The 25,954-nt window shown below is 34.0% G+C and overlaps 1 protein-coding gene across 5 annotated transcripts in view; it reads right to left on the minus strand.

Moving 5' to 3' along the window:
- The window catches only part of CNTN5 (contactin 5), a 1,325,220-nt gene that overhangs the window by 128,901 nt on the left and 1,170,365 nt on the right, over positions 1–25,954 (minus strand). For all 5 annotated transcript variants that reach the window (XM_045790825.2, XM_087868224.1, XM_045790823.2 and 2 more), the window contains one exon: positions 7,030–7,150. In XM_045790825.2, coding sequence (XP_045646781.1) covers positions 7,030–7,150 — 121 coding nt within the window. The remainder of the gene's footprint in view (positions 1–7,029; positions 7,151–25,954) is intronic.

The following is a 25,954-nucleotide window of genomic DNA, read 5'->3' on the forward strand; positions in this document are numbered from 1 at the left end:
TAAAAGTTTCTGCACAGCCAAGGAAACAGTCAGAAAAACTAAGAGGCAGCCCACGGAATGGGAGAAGATATTTGCAAATGACACTACAGATAAAGGACTGGTATCCAAGATCTACAAAGAACTTCTCAAACTCAATACACGAGAAACAAATAAACAAATCAAAAAATGGGCAGAAGATATGAACAGACACTTTTCCAATGAAGACATACAAATGGCTAACAAACACATGAAAAAATGTTCAAAATCATTAGCCATCAAGGAAATTCAAATCAAAACCACACTGAGATACCACCTTACGCCAGTTAGAATGGCAAAAATAGACAAGGCAAGAAACAACAATTGTTGGAGAGGATGTGGAGAAAGGGGATCCCTCCTACATTGTTGGTGGGAATGCAAGTTGGTACAGCCACTCTGGAAAACCGTGTGGAGGTCCTTTAAAAAGTTAAAAATTGAGCTACCCTATGATCCAGCCATTGCACTACTGGGTGTTTACCCCAAAGATAAAGACGTAGTGAAGAGAAGGGCCATATGCACCCCAATGTTCATAGCAGCAATGTCCACAATAGCTAAATCGTGGAAGGAGCCGAGATGCCCTGCAACAGATGACTGGATTAAGAATTTGTGGTCCATATACACAATGGAATATTACTCAGCAATCAGAAAGAATGAGTTCTCAACATTTGCTACAACATGGACGGCACTGGAGGAGATAATGCTTAGTGAAATAAGTCAAGCAGAGAAAGACAACTATCATATGATTTCTCTCATCTATGGAACATAAGAACTAGAATGATCAGTAGGGGAAGAAAGGGATAAAGAAAGGGGGGGTAATCAGAAGGGGGAATGAAACATGAGAGACTATGGACTATGAGAAACAAACTGAGGGCTACAGAGGGGAGGGGGTGGGGGAATGGGATAGACTGGTGATGGGTAGTAAGGAGGGCACATATTGCATGGTGCACTGGGTGTTATACACAACTAATGAATCATCGAGCCTTACATCGAAAACCGGGGATGTACTGTATGGTGACTAACATAATATAATAAAAAATCATTATTAATAAAAAAAAAATAAAATAATAGTAAAAAAAAAAAAGTCTAAGTCAATTGACAGAAATTATCAGTGCCTAAAGGAAAACTTAGCTTCTAGCAGTTCTTGACACTCACTGAGTGAATAAAATATACAACTTAGTCTCCATCAATTGGTTGTATAATTTATTTATTCATTTTGCTTCAATCATTTCATCAATCAAATCACTTCAGTTAACTATCACTTCAATGAACCAACTAAATGTGGTTCACAGCAACATGATTAACCAAAAAAAAAAAAAAAGTTTAATGTCAAACTTTTTTAACAAAAACGTTAATGTTAAAAAATTCTAAGCTAGAAAAATAAGTCATTGGTATAAGTTATTTTATCCAATACTAGTGATAGTAGTGATCTAAAATTTCCCAGTGCTGTAGGATATTTCAATAAGACACTGCATGAATGAGATGAGATTTTCTTTAAGAAGGAAGATATTTTATATAACTATTTTAAAGATAATTTGTTACAAAAGCAAATATATGAACTGAGTAACCTCCATTCTGCTCTAAAACATAAATTATTGGCAAATTCATTTACTATTACTATTAATTAAGATTAAAATTACACTGAAAACATTTGTCATTGTCCTGTGATCCCCAAATGTTGGCAAACTCAGCTTTGCTTTTGTGACTACTGGCTCTTTTTCTTTCCATTAGAATTTTTTTTTTAGTAGAGATTCTTGAGTCCAACACATTACTCTACCATATGAAGGCTTGTGCAATCTCCAAGTACAAAGTCATTGCGTAATGGTGAGGAAGAAAAACTATGCAAACTCTATCTTCCAAAAGATACTTGTGTTAAATACTTGTACATTTTAAAGCTTGAAACTTTCAGAAATGGCAAGATGCTATGCTAGGCCAGTGCTAAGATAAGCATTTATTTCAGTTTGAAATCTATGTGGTTCACAAGGATAGTTCTATGAGATATATAAAGATAGAACATTTTAACACATTAATACTACTTATTTCTCAAATCAGAAACTCAAAATAGAAATATGTTCAAGATTTTCACCTAGCTTGAATTTTCCTTTGTATTGGGAAAGTTATAGTACTTGCATCCTTCCAAGGGCAAAAAGCAGAGAATTCTCAGACTTTCCTCTTTTGCTAGTGAGAATCACTGAAAATTATAGTTTGGACAGAATTTATCCAAAGTTTCCAAACTGGTTTCCATCAGGTAGTAATTGATATCTTTGGGTTAATTTGGAAACAAAACAAAATGAAACGAAACAGGTAACACTTCATAAGTAGCTAAAATGTAAAGTCTCTGCTGTTGATGAGATCTAAATCATCTAGTTTGGTAACACCAACTAGCACATGACGATAAGAGGTTTTGGTGGAAATTAAAATAGAAATATGAATTAATGATTAACACAATAAACAAAATCTTTCAAAATGGAGTAGAATAATTAAAAGATATTTCATATAAAAAGCTGATAAAACCTCTGAATAGGTTCTAATATGCTAAGCCAAGAAAACATTTAGACAACTTTGTTGTAATTGAAAAATAAAGATATTTTAGCATCCTTTGCTAAAGTACTTTTCTTCTTGTAGAGTACTACATAATGTAATAGCTATAGCAGGCTGGCTTCATGGCTGTGCTACCTACGCAGTCACTCAGGGTCCCTACTTTAGAGCGTCCCCATACTTGGATAAGTGCTCTGCTGTTATTGTCTTGAAATTCTTTAGAAGTTTTGACCAAGGGGCTCTGCATATTTAGTTTGCACTTCTTCCCACAAATTATGTAGTCCTGTAACTATGCCTGTGTTTTCTCCTAGTATTGCATTATTTCCCCTAAAAGACTGAAAGTTATCCAGCGAGATTTACTTTCTTAGCGTTTCTCATGTCATTCCCAAAGATGCCTCTCACACTAATGGCCATAGGGCCACACCGAGGGCTGAGACTTTGGCGCCTTCATCTTTCCATCCACGTGCCTAGATAGAGCTTGATACAGAGCAGGTATCTAATGAATGGGTGAGTAAATGAATACCAAATTATCAATATATACCTGTTGACTTACTTAATTAACAAAATAGTCAAACTTTTAATAGTTTTAGATTTGCAGTGAAAAGTGATTAGGTGGGTTGCAAGAGATTAAAGGTAAAATATTCAAGGAAAAAAGCTTTCTTGAAAAGAATAAATAGAATTGAATTGATGGAAAGTTTAAAGCAAATAAAATTGAAAGGTTGAACACCAAGTTGAATAAGAAGAGGTGAGTGGTTAAAAACAGTGAGATATCTCTCAACAAGTTATATCCTAAGGTGGAGTTTTTCTTCTCAAATTCAATTTAATAAACATCGGATTCATTCCGTAAGCTGTAACACAGGAAATGAAAATTGTTGTCCAAGTTTTGAGAAAGGAGAACATATAGGGTACGCATTCAGGAGGAGCCAAAAGATTGATTATTCTTTGACTATTCCAAGAGTTCTTGACCTACTGTTTTGTATTAATAAACAGAGTAATATGAATATAAAATTTGCATGACGAAGTGAATTTTTAAACTCTTTCTTCTGCCTCTGGGCAGAATAAACAGAACTCATGCTCTGGTCCCAGTTACCGCAGCTCAGCTAAACACATTTAGTTCTTTAAACCAAGATAGTTTCCTACTCTTACATTGGCTTGGGGAAACATAGTTCTAACATTTATTTTTTGTAAAATAAAATAACAAAAAACTAACAATCCTTTCTCTGGAGTTTTTAATATTGTGTTTGATCATCTCCCATAATCCTTGGGAGTATCAGTTCTTTACAAAACATGTATCCTCCTGTGTTACCTTTTAATGATCAATCTCCTTTGCCCTGGATAACAAAATACAGTTCTATCTGTAAAGAGGTTCTCTATAGCATTGTCTAGCCTTACTTTCTGTTTTGTTGCTATATCACACTTGAATAAGTGACTTGAATTGTGCACAGATGTCCAGGTGTGGCTTTAACTTCCTTTTGTATTTCAGCAAAATAATTTATTTTAACATATTCATTACTTCTATTATGGCTCTCCAAATTATTTGTGGTGCTGCTTCACTGAATATTAAATATGTGACAGCAAGTGATTTTATGCTTCAGATGATTATAGATGGGAAAATTCAATTTTTGGAGGATGATAAAAATAGTGGAAAAGAGGTGAATAATAGAACTGACATTCACAAGCAAATGAAGCACTAGTGGAAACAAGCATTTGGGGGAAATACAGCTTTAAAGTAGTGAATGGGAAGAGAAGCAGAGGCATTACTAGATAGGAACACTCAGATTCTAGTCAGGCAATGATGAGGTCCTAGGGCTGCACACCTGATCTCCAATCTGATGGCCTTATGAGGCCTGGAGAAAAATTTCAGGACTTGGTAAGATGCACAAAGGAATTTCATAGACTATCTTTAATGGGAAAGGAGATGATAAAAAAGTAGTTTCCATCCATCTTGGGGAACACAGAGTTTTAGTCTCCTAAATCCCCACTAAAATAGAATTACAAGGTTATAGAAATTTATCCCTTGGCACCCAAGAAAGCTTTTCATGCTCAACATTGAGGAAAGTGAACTGCTGAGACAATTCAATGATGGTACTCCATAGGAAGATGTATGATGGAATTGTTTTTGCTGTTCCCATTTTGCTGACACACACTTGAATAAATGCACTTTAAGGATTCTGCTGCTGGGATTGTAGCCATCATTAAAAAAACTCCATTTAAAATGCTCAGCTTTGGTCCTGTGGCCTGTACTATTATAATTCCCAAATTTATAAATCAATGAATGGTAATGGGAGAAAGAATGGCAGGGTAAAACTATTTTGAGTATTATTTCACAAGCCAACATGAAAAACAGCAATAGTCAAGCATCCAAGTTCCTTCAATTACCAGGAGCTGTTAACTTAACAAAAACAGTAAAAATTAAAAAAAGAAGAACCAAAAACCCTAGTTAAGTTTTTAAATCTGTCTAAGACCAACCAGGCAGAAGAGGCAAGCTATTTTTAATAATTTTAGAAAAGTAAAGCAACTATAGAATAGAACATTGGTGACTTGATCAAACTGACTTTGAATGAAAGCTTGAGGTGAATGTTACGTGAATATTCAGACAAGAGCAACCTGTTTGAAAATTTTTTTGAGTGTAATTTCAACATTTATGCATTTTATCTTCTCCTAGGCACAAAGCCAAAGGCTAAAAGAGCAGAACACAAAAAAGCTGAACCCGAATTATGTTCTAAACCCTGTTGAGTTTAATTTTACTTACAAAGCAGAATGTTGGTTTAAATTTGCCCCTCACAACCCTGTAAAAATACCTAGTTTCTTGTTATCTGCTTCTAAATTGTGTTATTCAATTTGGAAAGCTCCAATTTTAAGAGCATCATTCTAAATTACTAGGCAAGTGCTACACAATAAATACACATAATCTAAAACAGACCACAGCAAGAGAAGAAGGCAATTTTCCATAAATTTGACTGCAATATAGGGCTTTGTAATTCCATGAGCCTTATAACTTCAAAAGGCATAAAGGAAAAATTTTTACCTAAATGGAATATCATGAGAAGATGAACACTTTAAAGGGTTGATGTTTTTTTAAAAGGGTAATACAGATACACATTCTTGATATAAATTTGGAGAAAAGTTCAAATAACCATTTGAACAGGAACACACACACACACACCCAAAAATGAACAGAGTACCACTCACTCAGATACACACTTGTCTTAAAACAATATTTTACTTGGATCAATGACAGATGCACTACCAAAAATCAACAAACCTTTGATAATACATAAAACTAAAACAAAGAGATGATGAAGCTTACTATATGTCTTATGTTTCCCACTCGAGATTTTTTATAATATTAATGAATTTTTTAAAATTATGATTGGAAAACCCTTCAAGTAGATAAAAGACAAGTAAATCTAAAATAAAAGTTTTTGTTATGGATTGTGAATTTTTATTTGCAGAGATCATCTAAAGAGTCTTAACATACAATGCTCACATCACTCAAAATGTAATTGTTTAAAATCAAAAAAGGAGAGGCACTAGGGGAGATTCTGGTAATGGTCTACTTCTTGTCTTGAATTTAGTTTCATGGTGTATTCACATTTTATTTTTCATTGACTTATACACCTGTACACAAATAACTTGTGGAATTTTCCGTAGGTATATTGTATCTCAAGCGAAAAGAAAAGAAAGAAGAAAAGAAGAGAAAGGAAGGAAGAGAGAGAGAGGATGGAAGGAAGGAAGGAAGGAAGGAAGGAAGGAAGGAAGGAAGGAAGGAAAGAAGGAAGGAAGGAAAGAAGGAAGGAAAGAGAGAGAGAAAGAATATGCATGCTAGGAGCTGCATTTCCCATACCAGGGAATAATGTGCTAAAAGAAATTGGTGCTGTACTCATTTACTTAATTCAAATAAGATGTAACTTTATAAGGTTGCAGAATTTGGCAGCCCAGTTCATAGTAGAAACCACTTAACTGTCATTTATTCACAGATTCTGTTTGACATTTTCAGACTTAAAAAACCCCTGTCACTGAACAGTTGCAAATGCCACCATATTAGGCATGCAGTTTTCCTGTTTTGGGAAGCAGAATTTAGAAGTTAGTGGAGGAAAAAAATGCCTAGTCATTCCACTAGCTTTGCATTTGAAAAACACATCTACACACAAACAAATTTTATCTCTGTAGACCAAGTATCTGTGGCTCAATGGTTTAAAATTTCTGTTTGGCAATAAGTTGGTAAAACACTAAGTGACCACTTACTACTGAAGGTGTTTTAGACCCTGAAGTTGGATCTATAGCTTTTGTCTATTACTAAGAAGCAGTTTTCCATGTAATCTTTTCAAAGGCAAAAGGTTAAGCAAAAATGACATATATTGTAAAATTGAAAGTAAAATGCACAGTACTGATGTGCTCAAAGTCCATGCATTTAAATTCCTTCGTATGATAATTTATGGTGATCATGTCTTCAGACTGCACTATTAGCATACTCACCCCTAACAAGAAGTTCTGCCTCATCTGACACACTGTCTGCTGTGGTCTGTACCCTGCAGCCATATCTCCCAGCATGCATCAGAAGGATGTTCCTGATCATTAAATCTGCAGAGGATGCTTGCTGAAAGAGGGATGAAGTGCCAGTTTAAAATGTTGCAAATCTGCCTAGTTCAAGGTGGTTTAAGGGGAATTTTGTACATTCAGTCATAGGGCCCATTTTTGTCCTTACAATTTATATGACAACAATACAGAAATCAAACATGCCCTATTTTAAGAACACATGGAAGTTATGTTTTCGACAGTTGCTAATAAGAGTTTGAACATTTAATATTTCATATAATGATTTAGCAGCTACAATATTTAAGAAATATTTAAATATGCATAGACATTCATATATTTAAAAGTACAGGAAAAATAATCAGTGAGTCAAAATTATCACTTTGACATTCAGAGACAGGCCTATATTGTGGCAAGACAATAGTTTTGAAAGGAATAGCAACTTATGGAAATTAATTATGAGAAGATAGCAGTCAAAAGATTATCTTGTGCAGCTTTATTGAATGATTACTTTTTAAAGTACATTGTAGGCAACAGAATGAGAGTGTTTAGTTGAAAGATTGCTGGTCCCAAAGCCATGTGTCTTTACTTAGCAAATATTTATTCCTCCCATAACTACCACCACCAGGGAGTAGGGTCAGCCTGAATTTCTGTTAATCAATGTAGTTATGAAACACAAAGGAGGTTCAAAACACCTCATTCTTATTGGGATCACGATGATTAGAACACAGTTGAAGAACAACTGCAGTTAAGGCGATCAATAAGTACCAGGGAGAATATCTTTTAGATGTATCAGTTCACGGGATTAGTGATGATCCTACATGTTAGAATGACAGGTACAGTCTTTCATTTACTTAATCTTGGCTTTCATTTACTCTATCAGGAAAGACAGATTGTGTGTGTGTGTGTGTGAACATCCAAAGATCTGGAATTCACAACTCATAAGGTATTTTTTTCGGATAACAACATAAGCAAAACTCTAATACACTCTTCAGTTTTCATGTTGCAATTAAAAACAATTGGCCAGAATGAGCATAGATGCATATAGCTTGACATGATGTTTTCAAAGAACTCAACACTTCTTTTTAACAGTAGTTGAGCATATGAAAGGAGGTTTATTGCAAGCCAAAGAGAAGCACTTCAGATTAGAGATATTTTATTTTTTGATGGAATAGGTGAATTACTTTAATAAATATGGTGCATTTGTCCTTAGAAGGCAGTATCCTAGTAATTATTTAAGTTTAGTTGCTTGCCTTTATTTTGATACAGACCAATGGATTATATAAAAATCATAAAAGTGAGAATTTCCAGAAATTCTTTGGATTCTTTTCTCTTTCCTTAGAATTCACTGAAAGTGTGTCAAGTCATTGGAAGTTTTCACTTTTCAAATTATGTGTATTTATTTAAATGAAATGCTTAATTGTGTACTGTTTTAAACCACTTCTTTCTGGTATTTCCTTTTTTTCCCTTTCTATTAGTCTTATGATAAGAACTTCTAATGGTATTCAAGTATTCTCTCATGAAATAATTGTTAAGACATAGTCTGATTCAGTCACTTGCAAGGGAATGATAAATTATGGTGAGAATGCATTAAAATGTCATAACAATTATTTCAAGGAATGTGATATTTGTCCAGAGAATGCCCTATGCTGCTAATTTCCTTAGGATAAATTGGTACTATTAAATTTCATTTTCTCATCTATACTCGACTATTTACTTCTTTGAAATCTGAAAAGGAAATTTATACGTTAAAACTCTTTGATTTAATATGGGTGAACAAAAGCAAATTATAAACATTATAAGCCATAATTCAGTTTCAAATCAACATAATTTAATACTTATAAATAAGCTTTGATATATTTATCACTTTTTGTAGTATGGGTCTATATTAAGTGTGAAAATTTCTTTTTCCCCTTGGATTTCAAAGAAGCTCTCCTAATAGGGAACTCAAATTAATCAGGAATCAATAGGCACACTCTGAACCCAGAATGGGGCCTATGTCTAATGGAAAAGCCAAGGAGAAGTCCAGAAAATCAGAAGGGGCTTTATTATTTCCAGGAATAATGTTTCTGAAAGACTGTGCCGGTGTTTTTTGTTTTGTTGTCTTTTTATTTGCTTGTCTATTTTTCTAATATCACAAACTGATTGGTGGTTCACAGTGGAAAACATAATGAATATAAGTCATTTTTCAGGCTCACATTTTTGAAAAATTATTTTATAAAATCACATTCTTGTGATTAAATAATTGTCTTATTTTCCAGAACTTTTTCTTCCCAAATTATTGATTTCTTTTTGTCCTGGATAAAAGTCCTCAAATCTTTGTCCTTTCTGTTGAATTATAGTAAAAGGAAAGCTTAATGAGTTTAAGATGAGTCTTCATTGAAAATCACATAAAGATTCAAGGAATTCAGGAGGGTGAGGTATAGATTATCTTTCCTATGCTGTCCTTCACTTGGTTCCTGCAATTAATAGTGTGCAATACTTTATTAACTGGCTGAAGCTCCACCACCATCTATCAGGAATAAAAAGTCTATAACTTATTGCATTTCTGTCAATGTCAAGACTATCTGAGGAGTTGAAACTGTCTCATTTTGGACTCATCCCTTCTCTTTTGGATCATACCTACATTATAGTTTTACAATTCTAAACAGGGAAGATTAAAAGTAAAATGAATGGATTGTGAACACTAAACCTAAATTACCCATTCAGTAGATTTACTGATCTTTCAAGAGAAGTAACGAGAAGAATTCATGTGGGAACCCATTATACTTAATCTCAGTCCACAGTATGCAGTTCCTGAGAGAGAACCTCCACAATTTAGCGCACTTTTAATGAAATGATTACTTACAGCAGCTGCTTGCTTTCTTAAGCTTAAACCTCACTTTCACTTTTTCTCTCTTAGGAGTTACTCTCTCTTTTCTTGTTTTGTTTGACACTTACTTTAGATCCTGTCTTTTCTTTGCTGCTTTTTCTGGCTTTATGAATAAATTGTGTTACTTGTTGCTTCAAATGAACTTCCTCACACCCACTACTTAACATAATGCTCCAAGCATTGCGCACCTAGCATTGCGCATGCCACATAGCGGGAGCTATGAGGGAAATCAAGTGAAACAAAGTACATACATACGTATATGAACTATTGGGAAATGCTGCAAAAGTGTAAAATATTCTTAAAGCATTTTTTTTTCAGCAGGATTTAACAGAATGCTGTGCACATACTAAGCACTCTGAGAATGTTTGGGGTAAGAATCATCTAAACAACTAGATAGCTTAAATTGAGTATTCTTGTAAATAGGACTCATGCTGAATGACTCAGTCAGAAGCCTGCTGGGGATGGCAGTTTCTGTGCCCTCATTTAGGGTTTATTTAACTTTCTCAAGGGGTTCACATAGGGCATTTCCAGCATTCTTGGACCCTAACAGACATACAAACCATTCTCCTCTACAAAGCAAAAGTAACATAGCATATAAATTCTGTGAAATGTGATTTTAAAAATATTTTCTAACATAAAAAAAACTAGGTATCAGCTATAAGCATGGATTATTAGATATGATTAATGTTATTGACATAAACTCTTGAATACTTAAAAGATTTCCCTGGTACAGTATTTCTTTTTCCCAGAGGATGATTTGTTTCAACTACCTTACCATGATAAGAAAATATTATACATATACATTATTTTTCTTTTTATAACTTTTTCTTCTTTAAAACTTTATATAAAAGGATTTACATTCATGATGGCATGGGTTTTAATACATTTTTAAAGAAAGCTGATATTAACTTGCATGCCTAAATAATTGGACACACTCTCTGATATAGAAAAACTAATTGCTACTGGAAAAAAATACTAGACATAATACTATTTCACAAAAACATTTATGTCTATAATGATGAAATAGTAAGTGCAACCAACAATGCACTGAAGACTAAAAATAAGTAAAAATGGCCCTCATATCCCATTACTAGGACCTTGGTATTTAATTTCCAACACACATTCTAATAATGTACTTTTGAGTACTAAGAAAAATGCAGAAACAGCTTTACTTGATGACATAAGTTAAAGAGGAACAAGTTGATAACTCTTTAATGAACCCAGATATCCAAGCTTGATCACTTAGTATTATAAGCACAAAGTCATAAATTCATGGGATCAGTCCACTAACTTGGTTAAAATGAAGATTAGACATTAGAAAGCAGCTCAAAACAAGAATATACAAGACAAATTGCAATTAAATTTTAGTATAACAAATTCAAAAATAAAAATGTTAAGTCATACTTATTTCCTCAATGACAAAATTGCATATAAGAAGAACAATGAATGAATGACAAAATGCCATGTGTATCACGTGTGTTCCTCCTTTCCCAAGTAGATACAAAGGACTAGAGAATGTGATATTTAACATTTCAGTCGACGTCAGACTTAGGTGGTATGTTTGTTCCTTAATTCTTGAAAAATGTCTCTGATCTGAACATATGTGCATTGATTTTCTTTTCCCTTGGGTGAGGTAAATGGGCATTCCTTTATTTAAGATTAACATAAATGGTCAAGATAAAAGGGCTCTGCTATAGACTGTATGTGTATCCCACTCCCCCACACCAAATTCACATATTGAAATCTAATCCCCAATGTGATGGTATTTGGAGGTGAGGTGTTTGGGAGATATAGTATGAATGGGAGTAGTGCCTTTATAAAAGATACCCCAGAGAATTCTCTGACCCCTTCTATCATGTGAAGACACAGTGGGAAGATGGCCATCTGTCACCAGACCCTGAATCTCTCAGTGCCTTGATTTTGGACTTCCTAGCCTCAAGAACTGTGAGAAAATTTTCTGTTGTGCAAAAGCCACCCATTCCGTGCTATTCTGTTACAGCAGCCCTGATAGACTAAGACAAGCTCTAAATGTCTACAGTGTCATTTCTATACTAATCTAGTGCCTCTAAGTTAAAAAAGGCATGAAATAGTCAAGGTCATATAGTTTATCAGTCTATACTTTCCTGAACTTACTCTTAACTCCTTCCTAACTGTTGCTAAAGTTTATCTTATATACCTGTTAAGAATATCTGATCTATTCTTTTATTGTTTATGCAATTATCACTAATTAATTCAACAGATATTTATTTCTATGGACCATGCTAAACTTTGGGTTATACATATATAGACTCTGCACTTGAATGTCTAGTTTAATCCAGGTTTGATGGAAAAAACATAAGAAGAGAGTGTGGAGTAGCTTTTCTCATATCTGCAGCTAGGTTTGAAATAAATGTGAATGAGATAAATGGGTGTGCTATCTGATAAGCACAATACTCAGGATCCAAAGAAAGATATTTTCTCTTTCTGTGTGCTTCATATAGTTGCAACAATCATCCTGGGAACATTGACATCTAAATTTAGGTTTCTAATAGTAGCTTTCATACCAGCTTCTTATATCTTCCATGTTATCCCTGTCTGTTTCTCACCCTTACTCATCTCACATGCCATTGTTAGATTCATCCTTCTTTAAAACTGGTTTTATTTACAATTGCGAAATCTTCGCTGGTTATGTTTATTTACTGCCTACAAGGTGGCCCAACTTCTTAATGAGTATTTAAGGCTGAACTCAACCTACCTTGTCTCTCACTGTAATGGAAAATGTACTCTCCGCTCCTTTCCTCAAGTGGTTTCTCAGTGACCTGCCAAAGTCTCCAAATTCTGTCTCTTGTTTAAATCTTATTTTTTTTTAAGAACGTAAACTCTGGGGTGCCTGGATGGCTCAATTGGTTGAGTGTTTGACTTGAGTCATGATCTCAGGGTCATGAGATTGAGCCCTGCATGGGGCTCCGTACTGAGCGAGGAGTCTGCTTGGGATTCTCTCTCCCACCTCCCCTCACTCATCTCATTATCTCTCTCTCAAATAAATAAATAAATAAATAAAATCTTCCAAAAAATAAAAAAAATTATGTAAATTCTACCCCCATTATGGGGGTCAAACTCACAATCCTGAGAACAAGAGTTGCATGCTCTTACCTTCTAAGCTACCCAGCTATCCTTATATCTTCTTTTCTATTCTATATTGACTTGAGGTTTTTCTCAATGCATGTTGGCATAAAAAACAGAAATAGAAGAGATTACATCTTCTTAAGTCTTGTTAAAAATACAGTGATGTAAAAAGATGTTAATAATCAAGATAGAAAATGAATGGTTTTTTTTTAGAGTAAATTACACCATTGTCTAGTAATGGAATAATCTTAACTATCTTTCACTGAGCTTATGCTTTTTAAATTACCTCTCATTGACATTACATTCAGATGATAGAACTAGTCTGGAAAAAATTTTGTTCATTCATGCATTAATATGTGCTTTGTAAACAACTAGCAATGGCATGACCACTAGGAAAGCTCCAGAAAAATAAAACTTTATAACAGCTACATATTTTATTTTATGAGAACTCATGGCACATGTACCATTATAAAATTATTCATTCATTCACTTATCATTTGTTAGAGTATCTATTTTGTCTAAACAGGAAATTGCAAACACTTGGCACCTTTGAAATTATACCCTTCTTTACTCATAGCTTTGACCCAACCTATGCATTCTGCTCAACACAGAGCTTCAGTTGACTGGAGTTGTTACAAGAGATAAAACCTGACATATCTGAGCTGCACAGGCTGTAAGATAAGAAATAAATTATACCTTTGAGAAACTCACAATGCAATGTGAACAGTAGACAACTAGCTATAATATAATGTGATACATTAAAGTAGTAAGTAGTGTAAAAAAATCACTGCAGGGTGTCTCGGTGGCTCAGTCCATTGAGCATCTGACTCTTGATTTTGGCTCAGGTCATGATCTCTGGGTCGTGGGATCAAGCCCCTCATCAGGCTCCACACTCAGCACAGAGTCTGCTTGTCCTTATCCCTCTGCTGCTCCCCCTGCTCTCTCTCTCTCGAATAAATAAATAAAATCTTTTAAAAAAATCGCTGCATAATATATTGATTTTAGAGTGGAAAGACAGTTAACAAATCATCGGTTAATCAATTCCTACAGCAGTTGAGAAAACTGAGGGCTAAAAGGTGTAGGTGACTTGCTCAAGGGCAAGTTAAGTAAGGAAATAGAAGAGACTTGGGCACCTGATGACTCTCATCAAGAGTTCTTTTATTCTACTATTCCACCTGTAAAACTAATCCTTATTCTGCTTAGACTGTAGGTAATTTGATTTACCAGTATTAAAGCAAAATTTGGCAAGTGTGTCAAAATAAAATGGTTTCAATGTATAGTAATAACCATGAAACAATTAGAAATTAGTTTTCTAAATAAACCACAGAATTATTCTAAGAGCTCATTCTTTTATGATGGTCTTTCATCTGCCATATCTAGACATGAAATGCTATATCTCCCTTCAAAATATCAGAATCACCTTTCTGATAATACACATGACCCATCAACCTCATTTGTTCCTGGAATTATTCACCTTTTCTCTGACTGTTAATTCGGCATCAAGAGAATCTTCAATATGTGACCCACAATGACAAAAAAAAAAGTCATGGGCAGTTTATAGTGACACGTCTTTAGTTGAAGGAGAATTGACTAAACTTGACTTCCTAACCTAAGTACATAATTAGGTGGATCGATAGTTTACTGATACATCAATGTTTCTGTTCTCTTTTTTCTAGTCTCATAATATTCTCAATTTATCCTTTAAGGTCAACACTATTTTGTTACACCATCATATACAGGTTTCCAGAATAAAACGAGTTTTATTCTGCTACTGATTTTACATTGCAGTACAGTCAATATCTGCATGCAAGTCTAGTCCCATTCTGGCTATGGAAAAAGAGTGATCAGACAACTCTCTATGGGATTTTTATTTCTTCCCTGAAATCAGCAAAGCCCAGGCATACAGAATATAGTAGCTCTCATCTCACTCATCAGTTAGGACTAGTACTGATCTGGTATTGTTTTAAAGCCATAAAGCGTCGGGCATATGGTAGACCACTCTGTGTTTCATTGATTTTCACACAGAACTTTAGGAATGTGTCTGGAATAAGGCCACTTTATTTGCATGTCTTTGTTTTACTTGGGTCACTTAGATTCAAGCAGTTTATCATCCTGGGTCTCTGACATGATTGGGGAGGCCAGGGAGGTTGATGCAGAGTCTAGAAGACTAAACCAGAAGAGATCTACCTGCTCTAATCTACTGCTTCTGTTTCTCTCTTTTCCCTGTCATTGGTTAATGACCCATTTGTTTATGATCTTAATTATTACTCCTTCTGGGGCATGGATTCTATCCCTGCCTTTTGATCCCCAACCACTCTTTACAGTACAAAATCTGCCAATAATTGGAATGGAGTTTTAATGCTCCATATATGAATTAAATTTAGTATCTTGAGATTCCCTTCACTTCTTCCCTGCTAGTGTTTATCCTTTCCTATTAGTTATCCCTTTTCCTTTTCAGCAAGACATTGAACTAAGAGGTATTTAAAATTTGCACCAAGTCAATGGTGAGACCCACACTATTTTATTATGGCTAACCATAATACCATACTGTGGCAAATCTCTTACAATCTATTTTATACTACAGTGGTTACTATGCTTTGTGGTGACACTTTTTGCATGTAAGGTTGCTCAAACAACTTATTAGGCCTAGGACGTAGCCTCTGTAACTTTACTGTGGTAGAATAAAAATGTCCACATAGATTTTTCTACTTGTTCTATTGAGAAGTAAAGTCTAATTTCCTAGTCCCTGAATCTGGACTGGTCTCAGTGGCTTTTTGATTAATAGAATATGGCAGAAATGATATCTTGGAAGTTCTGTGGCTATATCATAAGAAGACTTGCAGCTTCTTCCTAGGCCCCCTGGAACATTTTTTTCTTGGGGAAAGCCAGCTCTCATTTAAAAAGTCAGACTCTCCTGATGTTGTCATCCCATAAAAAAAGGCTAAGCTATTTATGTGGAAAGACTTCATGGAGAAAGAAAGAAGTCCAGAAATTCCAAGTTTTAACCATTCTAGCCAGAGTAGACTAGTGAGCAAAAAAATCATCTTGGGCATTCTAGCCCTGGCAGAATTGGGAATCCATCTAACAGCCAGAATGGAGGCTTAAGGCACATAGTACTTACTGTCCCATGCAGGCCATCTCCAGCCACTTGCCTACCCTAGCTGAAGGCTCAGCCATTGTGGAACAGATTCAAGCCATCCTGGGGTTCAGGCCATCCTTGCTGTTAAATATCAGCAAATGCCTGATATCCTGACCCACAAAATTGTAAGCAGCACAAAATAGTTGTCATTTCGTAACACTAAGTTTTGGAGTGCCTTGTTGTACAGCAGTGAATAACCATAAAATAATGGTGCTGCTTGCTGTAACTCAAGTCTAAACATGTGGCATTGGCTTTGGGGTTATTTTCAGAGGCCAAGAGGACAGTATTAATGATAGCTGGAAGGATCTCAAGGAGACTATTGATAAAAACCTGAGAAACAGTGAGGAAAGTGTTATAGGATATTGAAGAAAAGATGAAGCTTCATGCAGTGCTGGAAAAGTTTGGCAATACAGTCACCTGAGGTAATGTGAACAACACGTTTTTCACAGTGAACAAACTTTGAATTTGCTTAAGGAGATATTTTTAGGAAGAAAATTAAAAGTACCAACAGGTTTCTTTCAGCTATATAAAACAGAGTATGAAAATAGAAAAATGAGATTAAAAGAAAGAATCACTCATTTCTGAAGCAGAATTCTGAGGAAATCTGAAGGAGCCAGAACTCTAGATTCAAAAACAAAACTACTTCTCATCTCCAGTCTCACCAAATGGTAATGGACTAGCAAAGTAAGAAATGGCCTTGGCAAGCATCAGTCCAGGGTGCTAAAAATAACATATGTTCCAGGGTAAAGATCGCAAGTGTGTGGGTATAAGGCCTTTTGTTTATACCAGAATCTTTTTCCACAGTGACCAGACCCCCAGTCCAAGACAGGGAAGAACCCAAAGAAATTTAATGGAGGTGGGGAAAACATTGAGGAGATTGCAATAGGAGGCCGGAACAAAGGTATCTGAGTTATGAACTGGCACAAAAATTAGCAAAAGCCTTGCCTGTGGTAATGTGTAAGATACAAAAAGGTTCCTAACGAAATTATGGATTGCATTAAGGAGATTTATAGGGAAAATGAGTATTGAAAGTGTTAACTGACTGGCTTCTTTTAGTTATCTGTGACTTCAGCTAAAAAAAAAAAAAAGAAAAGAAAAAAAAAAAGACCATCCTCAGGAGAAGTTAGAGGAAATATTTCCAACCCAGAAATTGCTGGGTTGAAGAATAAACTTATTTCTTGTTTCATCTACTTAAGCTATAAATGGACTGAAAAAAGAAAAGGCCTTTGTATCCACTGAGTAAATATCACCCTAAAGGCATTTTTAACTATATTTTGGTCTTGTGACTATCACCCATAATTGGAATTCATTCTTATAAAGATGATAAATAAAGATGATATTCAGTTCATTGCTATACCCAGTGTCTGCACAGTGTCTGGCACATAAAAGCCTCTTCACATATATGGAAAAAATATGGTTTGTTATGGAATCATTGCCATGGAATGTATTGACAGTTTGATAGAAAAAGTGAGCAAGAATAGTGGAGAAACTTTTATACCTAAACTTTTTGCAAAAACATAATAAACCAAATGGAATAATTAATTTTATATAAGAATTTCTAAAGATGAATTTGCCAGTTAAATACATAGCTATTTCAAGTTTTCCTTCCAAATTCAAGTTTTTCAGGTATTCACATTTTATTTGCAATATTAGTAAATATTTTAACAAGTACAATCTTAAACAAGTAGCTGTATTATTTCAACTATTGGCTTCATGAACAACTACTATTCTTTTCCTAGCTTAATTTGATAGTTACTAATGTTTAGGAACAAGTTTCTGACTGAAAAGCACTACACTGTAAAAGAGGTAATTTGGGTCACAGCATCCATTTAAGCACTGTCTTTCGCAGTCATGAAGATTCTCATCAACATCAAAAATACTTAGAATTTAGGGAATTTAAACACATCAATGTCAGAAAAGACTAACTATTCAAACTATTGCTTAGATTGTGAGCTACAACAGCAATCTTCCAATGAAGATTCAAACAGAAGAATAGTTCCATTAAAAGAAAAGGTCAAATTGAATAAATATGTCAATCAAAAGCCAACTATGAAAAGTTCAAGGTCAAGGACTCTCCGTCAAATTCGACTGACATTTTGAAAGCTAGTCAAGACATTTTATCGCAGAAAACTCATTTTTAATAACAAGGATTTGCAATTTTATGAATGAGAATTCACCGATTATTTAACACATAAAAATCAGAGTTTACTCAAAATCCTAAAAATCATCGCATTCTACCACTTATCACTCTTCTTTAACTATGTAATACAGCTTCTGATATTTCAAGGAATACTTACAAGACTTTTCAAAGCTGCACATCTTTGAATTGATAACAACACCAATAATCATATATACATATATGTTTTGTCCTAAGATTTCACATTAGTAGGGCTTGAATTTTTCATTATATGTGGAATGTGTGTGTGTGTGTGTGTGTGTGTGTGTGTGTGTGTGTATGCTGGTTATAAAAAATAAGGCATGCTGATCTCATCTCCAGAAAAAAGGACATTGTTCCATTTTCTAAGATTATTGTTGCTGTTAGGGGAAATCTTTATTTAGCTTTAGAGGAAACTTTTGTTATTTATCAAGGTACTACATATATAAATATGTTTTAAGCCATAGGGAAGAATTCTGATTTGAGATTATTTTTCCATTTTGGAACTCTTTCAGTATAGGTATTTGTCCAATTCTAAGAACATCAGGAGACTTTGAGATATCTTCCATTAATTGAGTAGGTATGCAATATTTAATAGAGAAATGTGATTTTTGAAGGTGTCAATGTTCCTTCCTGAACAAATGGTTAGTGCACATTAAAATTTTTAAACATGATTTCATGTTATTGGATACCATATCTGGAGACTTTTCTGGATTTTAGTCTGAAAATCATAGAACTTTAAAATTAGGTAGAACATTAGGAGTCATTGACTCTAACTTTTTCACTTTGAAGATGAGCACTCGGAGAGGTGGCAATACTCATCCAGAGTAATACAGCTAAGTAGGGACAAAGCTGGGCCCACATCAAAAACGCTTGAAACCTTCTCCCAACCTGATTTAGCAAACTTTTACTATATAATGATGTCACTAAGTAGCATAATTTAAAACTCTATCATTACTGTGAAAATTCTGTCAGCATTTATTTAAAATACAAATTATTTATTCTTGAACCCTGCAATCCATTCCTGGAAATCTATGCCATAGAAAGGAAATTGTTAATATACATAGATACAGAGGTTTAGAGATGTTTTCTGTATCATTCTTCATAAATGTCTCAAAACAGAAAACAAAGTTAATATTTATTAATAAGGAAATGGCTAAATAAATTGAGGTATACTCATACCATGGTCTATAATATACCCATTGAAAAGAATGATTTAGAGATATATCAAGTAATATGAAGAATTTTCAGCATTTTTGAATAAGAGTAATGAGACACAGAACAAGTATTTAAAATATGTTTCAATTTAAAAAATAAAGAAAAATATTCCTTTACATATATAATTTGTCTAGGATTACAGTAGGACAGAGGAAAATATAAAAAGTATAATATTAGGATATTTACAGGCTTAACTAGGTACGCCTTCTTGAGGCATCTGTTAACAGACTCTTCATATTTTCTTTTGCTAAACGTCAGACTGGTCTAGCACTATGGTTGTATGTTAGCATCTATAGCTGTGTTATGTTTGTCTTCATGTGATATATTGCTCTCCATATATTCTTTTAAAGCATCTTTGCAAAGGTCATATTTTAGTTAATTTTGGGGAACCTGCTTCAATGTTGTCTTGTTATTATCTGCTCTCCATGCTGCTCAATCCAGCATAATTGTGTAAATGCTGGCAACTGCATTAAAACCTCAAAAGCCTATTCTTACTTTTAACATTAAGAAATAATGGGGGGGGGCACCTGGGTGGCTCAGTCGGTTAAGCAGCTGTCTTGGGCTCAGGTCATGATCTCAGGGGTCCTAGGATAGAGTCCCATATTGGGCTCCTTGCTCAGCGGGGAGTCTGCTTCTCCCTCTCCCTCTGCCCCTCCTCCTGTTGTGTGCTCTCTGTCTCAAATAAATAAATAAAATCTTAAAAAAAAAAAAGAACTACTGGTGGGTAGCATAGATGACATAGTAAATGTAAAATTTATGATGCTAGGTGAGAGCTCAATGGCTGATTAAGAACTTCTAGACACATGGAAGATGACATTTTATAACTGTTTTTCAGATCTTCAGATTTGACTAGAGCTTACTGTCACTAGGGTGTTCCAAGCTGATAGAGTTAATCTTTATTTTTGACTTGGTCAAGAACATTGTACTTTGTGTCAACCACCTAGAAATATTCAGTTATATTTCTTTAAATTTATTTTGGCTGCAAATGGGATTTTTATGCAGACCCATACACAACCTATTTTTGAATGATCTTCTGCTATATTAAGCCACACAGTTGAATTTATTTTTCAAGTCCTTTTGATTTCATATATTGAGATTATAATCATTACTAGATAAGAAATTCCTGAAGGACTTTGATGGTATTCATGATATTCTTTAGTGTTACCACCTAAAAATCAACCTCATGGAAAGTTAATTTTCTGCCATTATGTTCACAGAAGGAACTTTTACCTTTGAGTAGAACTTCAACAAAATCACCTAATGTGCACTATACTAATTATATATTTGTCAGGTTTTGTATGTCTTAATATACCTTAGTCATCTTTGTTTTTTATCTTCAAATATATTTTGGAAGTTCCATATTGATATATTTCATATGAAACAGAATTATTGAATGTCTAACTTGAAAATTATATGAAGTTGAACTAGTTAATTTTTTCACCTTTACTATTTTCCTTGGATTAGTCTACTGTTATCATAGCTTTATAGGATAAGCTTATCATTAAATCTAGATTGTGAGCAGTTTTATAAATATTTCCATTCTCTTCAACAGTTTAAGCTGTAGCAAAATCAGTGATAACAAAAATTATGATACCAACCATTCGTTAATGAGAAACAACTGGAAATGTTGGCGAAAACAGCCTATGAATTTATTTTGGGTTTGGAATATTTAGTATGTTCCTCTTTTTAGATATATTTGTAATATTTTCAGCATATATTAATAATATATATGCTTTTGTTCTTATCAAAATATAACTAAAGCACAAAAGTCACTACAACCAATTTTTGGAAGAGACATTTATCATGGATTATTTTAGGATAGATAAGGTAGCAAATATTATAATTATCTTCAGAACATGCTATTTTTCTGAAATACCAATTAATTCCTTTTTAATTAAGCAACTACTATTTCTCTGTTATTTTCTTTTTTTCTAACTGTTGCCAATTTTCTGCTAACAGGTAAAGTGTTCAAATTTCCTAATATTTTAAAAAAAGAGTACATAAGCCATATAAAGTAGAAAAATGACTTTATATAGCCAAATCAAGCACTTTGACTGGCTTAACTTAATTCAACAAAAAAGAATCAATTCAGATAGGGACTACATAGTCAGAGCAGTTGATATAGTTTGTGTTGGTAGTGACAGCATATGTTACCTTAGTGTTGTGCAAATGATTATGTTTCCTAATGCTCATTTTTCCCCTACATAATACCACATGTATAATCTAGCTTTTAGTTTCGTCTTAAAAAGGATACTGTTAGTTGAAGTTAAGGATCATTTGGCCCCGATAAGTGTTTAAACTGTGTGGTAGACTGTTGTAGTAATGGCCCCGAAGTTTTTCATGCCTTCTTGGATCTACACCCCTAGGCAACCCCCTCCCATACTCACTCATGAAGTGATTTGCATTAGTCAATGAGACATCAGCAAACATGGAACGAACAGATGCTTGCAATGTGCATGTGCACTGGAGATTGCTATTTTGAACTATAACAACCATGTGGCATAACCTGGGCTGGCCTGCTATAGGGTGGGAGACCACTTTAGAGCAGAGATGTAATATTTTAGCTGTCTTCCCCTCAGACAACTCCTAGTTGACCTGATAGCTGACTGCAGATGCATATACAAGCCCTCATGAGAAGAGCAGAAAAAACAACCAAGCCCAACACAAATTACCAATCCATAAAATTGGGTCATAAATTTTGTGAAATTCTTTTTGCAGCCAAAGCTAATAAAACAAATTAGAACTGTAATTGAATGAGACTTTTGTGGATCCTGGGAAGGGGGTTGCAAGTTGAAAAATGTAAAAAAATCATGGCCAGAGGACTGTTGGTGGTAGATTGCAAAAATGCCTGCAATACTTGGCAGTTCTTCCCAGCAGGACTTTGCTTCCTTACCCTTTGAGTCTGGTATGGCCTTATAATAAAATGTGGTAGAAGTGACATTGAACAAGTCCTGAGCCTAGGCCTAAGAGATCATGATGCTTCTGCTCTTGGACCTTGGAACTGTGAGACCTCAATGTGAACAAGCCTGGGCTAGTCTATTGGATGATAAGAAACATGTGGCCCATTTGCCCCTGTGATCATGCCAGTACCAGCTGACGCATTAACATTAGTGCCTCAAAGTTGACTAGCAGCTGACTACTGATGCATGAATGATTCTTTCTGGAACCATGAGCTCAGCCCAAATTGCTAATCTATAAAATCATGAGCTAACTAAATGATGGTTTGAAGTCACTAAGTTTTTGAGTGATTTGTTTTGCAGTAAAACTAACTAATACAAACTATGTTTGTTTAATGTTCACCTCTGTATATTTAGGATAACTACTCCTTAATTACTTTCCTATAGTTATTCACAGGAAACAAAAGGAGATGTGTACAAAAAGTATTCATTGATATTTAAACTGTGAAATATTCTCTAAAGGTATTTATGTATCAATTATCTAAAATATATAAAACACACACACACCCCAAAGGATTATTCCAGTCAGAATTTTGGTATGAGACAACATACCCCGCACACTGCACCCCCAATTCGGACAACACCCCCCCCCCAAAAAAAGCTAAGAAAAATTGATTTTTAATGTCTTTTGCCTGATTACTCTTAAAGACAAATAGAAAGATCTTATTGAAATGCTTGCATCTCTATCACTAGCTACATTTATTTTAAACACTAAAGACATTGCAGTAGCCTGCTCAGAGTCAATACGGATATGATGGACAGTGAGCAAAGTATGTCACAGGTCTCTTACTTCAGGAAAGCCACTCTTTCAGTTTTCCTAACTACTTATATGATAGATAATGGCAATTAGACTACAGATTTCAGAAATGCTTGTGTAAAATACGATTACTATATTTAGTAAGTATTTTAAAACAAATTTGTCAATTTGCTTTCTTTATTTGTGGGGCTATCAGCAGTTAAAAAGGATAAAAATATTTTATAGTTTCAGTTAGTCTTAGTAATATGAAATCCTTGAATTGTTTAGTACAATGTTGTATCTTCACATGTTAATACAGTCTAAATTATTTTAGCTAATTTTGCTTCAAGATAGTTAATTCTTTTGGTTTTGCAGATGTGTAAGGTATATTATGAAAAAAGTTTGATTTTAAGGTAATTTAGAAATTATCAGTTAGATTATTATCTTACCTTATACTAGTTGATTGAATAAACTTTAGTTATATACTTAGTAATAAATTCAATTAACATTAATTAAGTCTTTCTGCCAATAATTGGTTAATAATTCAAATTTCCCTTCCATAGTTTACCTCCTTCAACAATGCAATGTCTCAATACTATAACACTTATCACATTAAACAGTTATTTAAAAATCTGTTTCAATTAGAGTTCTAAAAGAGATCACATTTTACTGAACCATATGTTTCCTGTCCTAATGTAGTGCTATACACATTGCAGGTAACCATTAAGTTTTTGTAAAGTGAAAAAATGTACTAAAATTTTTCCTGATATTGGTATATTCCTTTTTTTTTTTTTGGTATGGTAGTTTAACAGATGAGGAGGGAAATGAGAAAGTCACTATATATGAGTATAAAATTATAGTTGTTTATATAATAACTAATTTAACAAATATTTAGCAAATAATCTGCCAGGCATGATACCAGCTGCTCAAAAATGGATAGCAAGATAGATTTGATTCCTGTCTTCAAAAATATATAATTTAGTAAAGGAATAAATGTGGATGGAAGCAGAAATTCTGATTTTAGCCTGTTTTCCTTAGCTGTTTTGTATTTTTATAATTGCCTCTAGAATAACAAGCAGCCTGCTTTAAAAAAATCACTTCTTCTCAGGAATTATCTCAATGACCCTGAATATTGGATCTTAACATTGCAATAGTTAATTTCTTTTTTATATACTCCATAGAAAGCTTCAAGCAACATGTAAATTTATGTAAAACACATACACTTATGCTAAGAAACATACAATTTATCCCTGGATTTAATTTGGAAAAATCTGGCACCTTTACTTTTACTAGGAATATGTAACTTGTTTTAATTGGAACCAAGAACGATCATCACCATTTATTTAACTTTCAAAGGGGATATGAGCAGCTTTTTTTAAAAATGAAATTTCTATATTAATATATTAGATGAGGTTTGCTTTAACTGTAAGATCACCACTCGTTACTAGGATTTGGTATACAAAACCTCAGTATCTTTCATATTTTCCTCATGCTCAGTCCCTACCTGGAATGTCTTCTCCCCTCTGCTTTTTCTCCCTACTTTTCCTGTAATACTTCCTATTCTCCTTGTAAGACTAGGTTAGGCTCCCTGCTCAGTGGGGAGTCTGTTTCTCCCTCTCCCTCTGCCCCTTTCCTCACTCTCTCTCTCTCTCTCTCTCTCTCTGAAATAAATAAATAAAATCTTAAAAAAAAAAAGACTAAGTTCAGGTATTATTTAGTTTACAAAGTCTCTTTGCTTCCACAGGTTGGATGATGTGTAAGTTGGACTGAATTCCCTAAACATACTTCTTCTGTTGCTCTTGCCACATATCAGTTTATACACCTGCTTCTCTGTTAAGACTATTTTCCTGAAAGGCAGTGCTCTAGCTCAGTTGTATTCATATACTTCCCATAATATGTTTGTAATTGATTACTACAGAACCCTCTGTTCCTGGACAGGTGCCTAGTGTATGGGTGCTTAATAAATCTTTGTGGAACTGAGATAAATTCAAAATTCACCTACTGTACACTGATAAAATACTTTATAGAGCCATTAATTCTTTGCTAAAGGCGTTGTGATTTCCAAATTCTCTAAGTTGATCTTTTCCATTTCTTTTATGTGAGGAATGTCAAATGAAGAAAGGAAGTGAGTAATAATAGCCCAATAGTTATCTCCAAAATTTCCTCTTCCTCCATTTACAAGATAGAAAATATCTTTGAGAGGCTACCTACTGAGTTATTAATTCTAGACTCGTAAAGTTCACTTTTGTATTGTAATATGATAAAAATAGTGCATGAAAGAAACTAGAGGATTTTGAAAAGCTAAAAGCTAAACACATCATAATACTTAGGCATGCTTTAGAATTTAATACAAAACAGATGCAGAAAGAGAAATTGTAAAATAAAGGTGGAATTTCAAAGATGTCTTGAAAATAATGGCCTCTCAAAAACCACCTCTTTGAAAATCACTTTGAGAAATAATATAGAAGTCAGTTTAAAACACAATACTTACATATCAATAGTGTTTCAAAATGTAAACTGAACCATGTTTGCTTATAAAAATCCTAAACCTTATGTGGTATTAGAGAATAAAGAGAGTCTTTTATTTACTAAGGCTTTCAAAAACTAAAAAGAATAATCTTCTTTTATATATTATTCCTCAATGCTAAAAATTCTAATATCAAGGGCCTTATTATACTATGTATTT

Source organism: Ursus americanus, chromosome 16 (assembly GCF_024610735.1).
Source record: "Ursus americanus isolate L20-20 chromosome 16, mUrsAme1.1.p, whole genome shotgun sequence".
In the NCBI taxonomy this organism is placed as follows: domain Eukaryota; kingdom Metazoa; phylum Chordata; class Mammalia; order Carnivora; family Ursidae; genus Ursus; species Ursus americanus.